At 43.6% G+C, this 10,629-nt stretch overlaps 1 protein-coding gene across 1 annotated transcript in view; it reads left to right on the top strand.

Moving 5' to 3' along the window:
- The first annotated feature begins 3,048 nt into the window (after positions 1-3,048).
- Positions 3,049-10,629, top strand: part of LOC101931261 (cystathionine beta-synthase-like) — a 50,326-nt gene continuing 42,745 nt past the window's right edge. Inside the window, exon 1 of the mRNA XM_005310967.5 lies at positions 3,049-3,459. Coding sequence (XP_005311024.3) covers positions 3,064-3,459 — 396 coding nt within the window. The 5' untranslated portion in view covers positions 3,049-3,063. The remainder of the gene's footprint in view (positions 3,460-10,629) is intronic.

Genomic DNA, 10,629 nt, shown 5'->3' with positions numbered 1-10,629 from the left:
TTTGGCACTCGTGTTACAAAGTGTAGACCGCTGTCTTTCCTTATGCAAATCAATAAGGGATGTACTTGAGTAAAGGCTACAGGATCGGTTTTGTATTTGATTGTAGAAATCAATCTTGGCTAATACCACATCACTTTTATTTAAGAACATGACAGAAGGAGCTTGCACAACTTCGGAAATAAGTAACTAGTGTCTTAAAAGCCTAATACACTCCCTTTCTCCCTGTCATTGTACATGACTTGGTAAATTGGTTTCAGTCAAGGGTTAGCGATTGTAGCTGGTTCCTCTGCTGACATTGTCACTACGTTTCAAGCTATCTGCACAGACAGATTAAATCTGAATATCCTGTCCTTTTATTCTACATATGTATAATCTCACTCTACAGTGTAGAAACTACTTTAAAAGCCTTCAGTGCCTGAGAGCTGCATCTTTGAATTTTTTTTTAAAAGTAATAATTCTGCTACTTGGGAGCTAAATGTTTATTGTACAGTATCACAGCCCTGCCTCTGTTCTAGACAGTGATTTTTGAAAGTAGAATTCCTAAATTGGTTCTAATTAAATATACTCATTATAACTAGAAATACTAAATATCTATTTCTCTTTTCTGACTAAATTGATATATCACAAATTTAGAATTGTTTACTTTGTATATACACAAACATCTTTGACCTGGTTGGTGGACTAGTCAACAAGGCTTTTTTGTTTAGTGGGGTCTCTGTTTTTCCACAGTCACTGTTTATTTTAACAATTGCCTACAATGGTAAGTCATGTGTATGGAAATCAGCAAAACCCATATCTCATGATTCCATGTGTGTGTATCACAGGTCCAGTCTTTGTCCTCATTTATGGGGGTTCACTCCTGACATCATACATGATCTACCATGCTGATTTTCCTTAACAGTACAGTAGTGGTGTTTATCTGTAATGGTGGTCAATCTGCATACTTTACCCTTTTGTTCCTGGATTATTTTAAAATCTGTTTTAAAACATTTTTATATGTCAAATACTCACTGCAGTTTGCACTAATTAGCACCCAGATCCAAAGGCAGCAAAGAGGTTTAGGCTTTTTCTGCACATACACATTGCGCTGGTTTAACTTAAATCAGTGTATAGCCCTGTGTAGCTGCTCTCAGTGATTTATTTCAGTCTAACTAAAACCTATTTCTAATCAACCTAAATTAAACTACTGTAAACCAGGTTTATATCTGAGTGCTCAAACAGCCTTTTTGTACCAATATGGCTATTTGAAATTGCACTTTTAATTAAACCAGTACAACTGTGTGTGAAGATGAGCCCTAATACCATTCACACAAAGTGAACAGGATGTGGCCACTTACTGAACAGTCAAAACTTGGGAACTCTAAAGTCTCCTGTGCTGCACCTCCTGTGTCTCATTCCTGTTCTTGTAGACTATACAGGACAGGCTATGCCTCCTCCCCCCCCCCCCCCCCCATCCTTTTAGTTCTTGGTGGTTCTGCCCACTGGTAAGTTTCTAGCCCTTGTGTTGCAGAGAAGGACTTGAATGTATGTGATATTTCCTAACCACCATTATTTTATGCTTATCATCCACTTCCATCCTCCCAAGCCATCCAAAACTTGTTTTGGTGGCTGTTAAAAATTTTACATATTGAGCAAATTTGTGGCTGTGAGGTGCTAGGGCTGCTCATCATGTGGTTGAAACTGAGTTGGCTCTTTTGCTGAGCAGCCAATAGTAAACTTTGGCAACAAGGAGGAGCTACTCAATAATGAAGAGGCATCACCTGAACTAAGCACAAGATGGTTTTCCAGTTGTGGCTCAAATTGACTCTCTCAGTGGCCTTCACCATTTTTAGCTTCGATATTTGTAAAATGGGGATGATAATGAGGATTAATCATCACAACACACTACAAGGGAGTTAGTCACTGATTATAAAACCCTATATAAATGCAAAATATTGTTGTCCACTTTGGCCTGAACGGTTAACCACTATTTAGGGTTTTGCAGGGTTGTTTGTTAGGAGGAAAAACTGAGTGAGGTATATACTTTGGTGCAATCCTGTTTGCCTTAGTCTGCTATTCTGTGTAAATTTTAAATTGCCATTTTTCCTCCAAAAATTGGTGCATTGTGTGGCTTGATACCTTATTAAACCCCTAGGCAAGAACTGTGTGTAATGTTATGAATTGCTACATGTGCCTTGAAATTCCTTGTTTGATTATCACTGGTTTATTGGGTAGGAGTGGTGCTACTCCTTTTCAAATTGAAGTAGCTGCTGCTACTGGAGTGGGATGTATTTTCCACAGTGAGTGGGAGAGGTGAGATCAGATTGGATGAAAATGCTACTCCTGCAGGAACAGGGTGCTGCTGGCCTACTATCTTTATATTACATGTAAAACATCAATTAGAAATTCACTGCTTATTTGAATTATTGACATCACAAGGCTACTGTATGCTTGTGTCTTCCTTAGGTTGGAGACTGAGGCCCAGATCCTCAGAGGTATTTAGGTGCCAAACTGAAATCAATGGAAGTTAGGTGTCCAAATATCTTTGAAGGTCTAGCCTGAGTCCTTAAAGGGCTGCAACTGGAAGACTCCCTTCAGCAAAGCACTGAACATTTTGACCCCTGATACTGCATATGGATAAATCCAGTGGGACTACTCATATACTTAAAGTTAAGCATGAGTTTGAGTTTTTCCCTGGGTCAGGGCTTGAGTGCTCTGTTCCTTTCAGGAGCCAAACCTTGTTTGCCCATTAAACACAAAACCAAATGTTCTCATTTATTGTTGTGTGAAATGCTGTCAAATAATTTATTTCTACATATGTTCACTAATATCCCTCTAGGTCCTTCTGATGGCACCTATCACCAGAGTAACAGCAGCTGTCACAGATGCAGAGCTGGGGCACGTATGACCCTGATCCTGCCTCCGTGTGGACAAAGGGGCCTGCCTGAACAAGTCCAGTTGCAGGATTGGGGCATATAGCTGTAGCTAGCTCCCTGGCTTGGTAGGGAAAAAAATTATTTTAGCCCTATTCCTTCTATAGTGGATGCTGGTGCTTATGTGATGGGCTAAAGGGATGGACCTAGGATGTGTCCTCTCACCAGGCAGCCAGAAGGCTGGATGCTGCTGGCTCTGAGCTCACACTGTGGCCTGGGCCTCGCAAACAAACTGGCCGGCCACAGCCTCCCACAACGGGCTCTCAGCCCCCTCGCTAAACACACGCGCAGGAAAGAACTTGCGCAGGGCCAGGGCAGCGACTCTGCTTTTCTATTGGTGGGGCGTGTCCCCCCCTCCGCCTACGGCCCGGCCAATCAGCGCGCGTTCCCTCTCCAAAAGCTAGCGAGGGTAACGACTGGGAGAATTCCCTTCGCACACGCGCAGGGAAACAGCTGGGGGGCGGCGGCTGCTGCGGGCCAGGGCGTCTCATCCACGCGCAGTGGGACTCCGGCTGCTGCCGCCGCTTGTCTCTTCCTGTCAGTCCAAGTAAGTGCAAGCGGTAGAGCAGCTGAGAGCAGATGGGAGAGCTCGGATGGGGGTAGCGGGGTGAGGGACAAGGGGACTGGGCAGCCCGAGTGGGCTTCACGTTGGCTGGGGAGATGCACCGCACTGCCGGGGGTTCGTCGTTGTTGCCTGAGCTACGTGTTCTTTGCGGGGGTGTCCCTTTCCTGCCAGTTTCCGATTGCATCAGCTTGTGCTGCAGGCACCAGCTGATAGATGGGCTTGTAAGAGGTCAGGTCACCCAGGTGGTAGTAGTTACGATGACGAATAGGTTCCGCTTCCCCCTCTCTTTTTCTTTTCTCTTTTCGTCTGATTTGGAGATTTCCCGAATGGGAGCGAAAGCATTCTGTGTGCCCCGGCCCCGCGCCATCGTTACATCACTATATTTCTCTTCTCCTCTCTCTTCCCCCCCCCCCCCCCCATGCAGACAATGGTGGAGATTGGCATCAACAGCCTCTCATGCTGGATGGTGTAGGGTAGGGGTTCTCAAGGGTTGGGACCCCTTGGGGATCCACCCCAAACCCTGCTTTGCATCCAGCATTTATAATGATGTTAAATATATTTTAAAAAGCCCTTTTAATGTATAAGGGGGGGGGTCACACTCAGAGGTTTGCTGTGTGAAAGGGGTCACCAGTACAAAAGTTTGAGAACTACTGCTGTAGGGTGAACGTTGATCTGATGGTTGGAGTTGGGGAACAAAGCTGTCTAGTTCTTGTTACTTTGTCCTCTGGTCTTTAGGCAATTAACTGCATGAAATAAACCACTTGTGCTGGTTGAAATCTGGAGAATGTTATCCTGGTGGATGAGATTTTGACCAAATGCCATGATACATAATCTGTATATTGATGTGTGACAGTGTTAGTCTGGCACATACAGATACCAAGGTGCCAAGTTCTAGTCCTCTTTTATTCCAAGTCTTGCTGAAATCCGTGGTGCTCCTAATATGCTGCACTAGAAACAGGAGCTGCTTTAGGCACCTAGTGCGAACTAGAGTTACAGATAGCTTTTGCAGATGGGATGAGTGGATAGCTTTCTCCAGTTACAGTTCAGAGGGTAAATGGTGTTTGATCGGATTTTGTTCTGGCAAAATTCCAATGTATTAAATTCTAGTCTTTTTAAGATGGGTAAAGCTAATTAGAACATGATGCAATCTGCTGCACAGTAGAGAGAACATTGCTGGATGGGAAAAGCCTCTTATCAAGATGATCTCTTGTGTATTAATTTATCAAAAATCTTATTTGCTGTATTCATCTCAGTAGAACTTATCCTGATAAAAGGATAGTAAATACTGTTTTTCCACAAGGGGGTGGGTGTGTGTGGGTGTGTATTTTTAAAATGTATTTGGAGGTTATTTTGTTTCCTGGGGTGAGCAGAAAAACAGAAGGTGTAGGGAAATACTCGATAGCAATGGATGATTTGCAAGTAATATCGATTAATGGAAGGCTTGTGGTGCCCAGGGGTTAACATTTTTGTGGGAGAGCCACTAGAAATGTAAAGAAAAGCACAAATTTGGAGGGGAAGACTGGGAAGCCTACATCTGTTATCAAGTGAGTCTCCTTTGCCTGTTTGATAGCATATAGGTCATGTTTGGCTGCTTTGTTGTGTTACTGTTCCAGTTTCTCTCCCTGTCCCTTACAAGCTTGGCACTAATTCTTTGTCTGACCATACTGGGCTTCCCTCTGCCAAAAACATGAGGGCTCTTAAATGTTCTTCTTACAACACTTGTGTAGCTTGTTAAGACTGGGGAATATGTTTTGTGTGGTTTTATACAGCCCCCGGTACAGGGGGGCCCTGAATATGATTGGAGCCCCTGAGAGCTACCACAGTAAAAATGATTATTATAATGCCAATAAAACAGTATTGAATTGACCAGTAATAGATCTGATTATCCCCCCCTTTTTAAATAAATAGTGTCCCTCATTTTTTCTGTATATCCCATATCTTTCTAAGGGCTTGGTCCTGCAAGATGCTGAGCATGCTGGCCCTAATCCAATGAAGCAATTAACCATGTCCTTCAACTTTAAATAAGTAATTGTCCTATTTATGCCAATGGGACTCTGGTGAATTGGAGTCAGTGCTCAGCACCATGCAGGACTGAGCACTCAATAAGGGGAAGGAAATTCCAGAGTAGTGAGGGGAGTGAAACAAGGGCCTGGTGACCTCATATATCATGAGAATAAAATGGGGGAGGGGCAAAATGGAGGGAGAGAAATTGGGATGGGGAAACAAGCATGTGCTGCTGGGTGAAAGGGTGTGGTGTTTTTTATATTTAAAAAAAAAAAAAAAACTCAGAGTTGCTTAGTCTAGTAATTCTGGGACTAAGAAACCCCACCATGCACAAAGTTAAATGAGATCGTTGCATACTGTTGCTTGAACAAGTTTTATATGCTTTAATCCAAATGCTTGGGGGATTCGGTTACCACAATTCTACCTTTATTGAGTGTGACTCAGCAACTCTTAAGTCTGTAATTTACCACATACATTGTGTGGGGGGTTGGAAAAGGAGGTGTGTAACTCAATGCTTCTGTTTCAGTCACCTTGGTGATGCAACAGCACTGCTCTAAAAATAAAAAGACAAAATCCTGCTTTTTTTGTTTGAATATGGGTTTGAAGTTGTTACAGTGGATTTGTTATGATGTAGCTCTGCTTTTTGGCAAGCTTGCTTCAGCGTTGTCTCTCTGCCAAGGAGACAGGTGATTGTCTGTTATGCTTTAACACATTAAGGGAATTTATGTTTAAAATCTAACTTGAGGGTGTTATACAGTGTTTAGTGGCTCCTGATAATTTTAATTTCTTGAGGTGTTGGATTACAAGAAATGTCTCTACCACATGACTTGTAAGGGGAGCCCCTAGAAATGATTTGCTCTCATTTTTAAAGAGCAGTGCTGTCGAGTTAGTTTAATTTTCTGGCTAGTCCACTCACTACCGCTAATCTAAACTGTTTTCATGAGAAGCATTATGACGTACTTCTCTGTATTTGCATCAAGCTCCTATTGTATCTGAGGCTTTGTCTTTATGCAAATTTAAACTTGTTTAACTAAGTCTGATTGTTCTGGGTGTGGTGTGTGTTTTTTTTTTTTTTTGACTGACTGACTTAAGCTGATTCAACTTAATGTGGATAAACTTAATTTCATTTTTAAACCTGGAGAGCCAGTTATAAACAGCTATGCATATCCAACTAGGGATTTTCACTGGTGTAACTAAATCACACCTTTAGTTAAACCAACTAGCTCAAGGGCGGGCACAGACAGCAGCAGCCATGAGCCAAGCAGCGGGGGACACAATGCAGATGATTGCATGTGGAAGCTGCGGTATGTACATGGTGCTAGCGGGGGAGCCTGAACAGAGGTATGTCTGCATGAAGTGCTGCCTAATAGAGCTGCTGGAAGAAAAGATCCAAGGTTTGGAGATGCAGATAGATACCCTGGTAGAGTTTAGAAGGGGGATCGAGCAGCTGATGGAGAAAAGGCAAGGAGTGGCTGAAGGGGAATGCTCAAGGGTACAGGTGAAAGCAGGGGCAAAGGCCGGGGGGGGAGGCCAGGGGGAGAACAAGGGCAGTGGAAGCATGTGACCGTGAGAAGCAGGCCAAGGAAAAGGAGGGCCAGTGAAGGAGAAATAGAGCTCAGGAACAGGTTTGGGTGTTTGGAAAACGAGGAAGGGGTGCAGCAGGTGGTAACTGAGGGTGGGAGGGTGAGGAAGAAGAGAAGAGCAGCTAGTCCCATAGAAAGGGGGGAGGAGTTGATGGAGACAGCACCAAATCTGGGCCCCGGGAGGATACAGGATGGCATAAGGGGGATTATAAGGGAAAATAGGAATGGGAAAATTGCAACTAGAGGGAACAGGGGATAGATTAGTAGATTGCACTGTCACCGGGCAAAGGCAGGTTTACTTGATTGGGGACTCCTGATTGAGGAGGTTAGACAGGCCTGTGACTAGGGCGGACACAGAGAACAGAAGGGTGTGCTGTCTATCGGGCGCTAAGATACGGGATGTGGACCTGTGGTTGAAAAGGATCCTAAAAGGAGCAGGTAAGAACCTCTTGATCATCCTTCACGTAGGAATGAATGACACGGCTAGGTTCTCGCTGGAGAGAATCAAGGGAGATTATGTCAGGCTGGGGAAGATGCTTAAGGAAATCGAGGCTCAGATCATCTTCAGTGGGATTCTGCCTGTTCCTAGAGAAGGGCAGCAAAGGGGTGACAGGATTGTGATGATAAATAGTTGGCTAAGGGAGTGGTGCTATAAAGAGGGCTTTGGGATGTATGGCCACTGGGAGGCTTTCGGGGACAGAAATCTGTTCTCACAGGATGGACTTCACCTAAATAGGGAAGGAAATAGACTTCTGGGAGGGAGGCTGGCTCATCTCATCAAAAGAGCTTTAAACTAGGAATTTGGGGGAGATAGTTGGGAGATGTCCAGTTAATCTCCACACCAGATTATAACATTGAGAGGCAGGACAATGAGATAAGAACGGATAAAGCCAGGGGGAAGAGATTGGACATAAGGAGGAGGGGGAGGATGGATACTAGACTAATAGGTCATACTGGCGGTACGGTGTCTGTACCAAATTGGACAACGAATGTGAGAGAGGCCAAACGGCATAAATTAAGATGTTTATACACCAATGCAAGAAGCCTAGGTAACAAAATGGAGGAATTGAAGCTCCTGGTCCAAGAAATGAAACCGGATATCATAGAAATAACCGAAACGTGGTGGAACGGTAGTCATGACTGGAGTACAGGTATGGAAGGGTATGTGCTGTTTAGGAAAGACCAGAACAAAGGCAAAGGTGGGGGAGTAGCATTGTATGTCAATAATGAGGTAAACTGTAAAGAAATAATAAGTGATGGAATGGATAAGACTGAGTCTCTGGGCAATACTCACACTGGGTAAAAGAACTACTAGAGCCTCCCCTGGGATAGTGCTTGGGGTGTGCTATAGACCGCTGGGATCTATCCTGGATATGGACAGAGAACTCTTTAATGTTTTTAGGGAAGTAAATACTAATAGGAACTGTGTAATCATGGGAGACTTTAACTTCCCGGATATAGATTGGGGAACAAATGCTAGTAACAATAATAGGGCTCAGATTTTCCTAGACGTGATAGCTGATGAATTCCTTCATCAAGTAGTTGCTGAACCGATGAGGGGGGATGCCATTTTAGATTTGGTTTTGGTGAGTAGTGAGGACCTCGTTGAGGAAATGGTTGTAGGGGACAACCTTGGCTCAAGTGATCATGAGCTAATTCGGTTTAAACTAAATGGAATGATTAACAGAATTAAATCGGAGACTAAGGTTTACGATTTCAAAAGGGCTAACTTTAATAAATTAAGGCGACTAGTTAGGGAAGTGGATTGGACTAACATATGTATGGATCTAAAGGTGGAAGGCGCCTGGGATTATTTCAAGTTGAAGTTGCAGGAGTGTCGGAGGCCTGTATCCCGAGAAAGGGAAAACGGTTCATGGGCAGGAGATTTAGACCAAGCTGGATGAGCGAGCATCTCAGAGAGGTGATTAAGAAAAAACAGAAAGCGTACAAGGAGTGGAAGATGGGAGGGATCAGCAAAGAAACCTACCTTATTGAGGTCAGAGCATGTAGAGATGGAGTGAGAAAGGCCAAAAGCCGTGTAGTGTGCACCTTGCGAGGGGAATTAAAACCAATAGTAAGAGGTTGTATAGCCATATAAATAGGAAGAAAACAAAGAAAGAAGTGGGACCGCTTAAGATTGTAGATGGAGTGGAGATTAAGGATAATCTAGGCATAGCACAATGTCTAAACGAATATTTTGCATCGGTCTTTAATGAGGTTAATGAAGGGCTTAGGAATAGTGGCAGCATGACGGATGGGAATAAAGGGGGGGGGGTTGACATTACCGTATCCGAGGTAGAAGCCAAACTCGAACAGCTTAATGGGACTAAATCGGGCGGACCGGATGATCTTCATCTGAGAATATTAAAGGAACTGGCGTGAGAAATTGCAAGCACGTTAGAGATAATTTTTAATGAATCTTTAAACTCGGGGGTGGTACCGTTTGACTGGAGAATAGCTAATGTGGTTCCTATTTTCAAGAAGGGGAAAATAAGTGACCCAGGTAACTACAGGCCTGTTAGTTTAACATCTGTAATATGCAAGGTCTTGGAAAAAATTTTGAAGGAGAAAGTAGTTAAGGATCTTGAGGTCAGAGGCAATTGGGACAAATTACAACACGGTTTTACGAAAGGTAGATCTTGCCAAACCAACCTGAACTCCTTCTTTGAGAAAGTAACAGATTTTTTAGATAAAGGAATTGCGGTGGATCTAATATACCTCGATTTCAGCAAAGCGTTTGATACGGTACCGCATGAGGAATTATTGGTTAAATTGGAAAAGATGGGGATCGATATGAAAATCCAGAGGTGGATAAAGAACTGGTTAAAGGGGAGACTGCAGCGGGTTGTACTGAAAGGTGAACTGTCAGGTTGGAGGGAGGTTACCAGTGGAGTTCCCCAAGGTTCGGTTTTGGGTCCGATTTTATTTAATCTATTTATTACTGACCTCGGAACCGAATGTAGGAGTGTGCTGATAAAGTTTGCGGATGACACAAAGTTGGGAGGTATTGCCAATTTGGAGAAGGATCGGGATATCCTGCAGGGAGATTTGGATGACCTTGTAAACTGGAGCAATAGTAATAGGATGAAATTTAATAGTGAGAAGTGTAAGGTTATGCATTTAGGGATGACTAACAAGAATTTTAGTTATAAGCTGGGGATGCATCGGTTGGAAGTAACGGAAGAGGCGAAGGACCTCTGAGTCCTGGTTGATCGCAGGATGACGATGAGTCGGCAATGTGACATGGCCGTGAAAAAAGCTAATGTGGTCTTGGGATGCATTAGGTGAGGTATTTCTAGTAGGGATAAGGAGGTGCTGGTTCCATTATACAAGGCACTGGTGAGACCTCATTTGGAGTACTGTGTGCAGTTCTGGTCTCCCATGTTTAAAAAGGATGAATTCCAACTGGAACGGGTACAGAGAAGGGCCATTAGGATGATCCGAGGAATGGAAAACCTGTTGTATGAAAGGAGACTCGAGGAGCTCGGTTTGTTTACCTTAACCAAAAGAAGGCTGAGGGGGGATATGATTGCTCTCTCTACATATATCAGAGGGATAAATACCA

The sequence above is a fragment of the Chrysemys picta genome, chromosome 1 (assembly GCF_011386835.1).
Source record: "Chrysemys picta bellii isolate R12L10 chromosome 1, ASM1138683v2, whole genome shotgun sequence".
Taxonomy (NCBI): Eukaryota; Metazoa; Chordata; order Testudines; family Emydidae; genus Chrysemys; species Chrysemys picta.
Note: the sequence above shows the minus strand (reverse complement) of the source record. Positions and strands in the feature narration are given on the sequence as shown.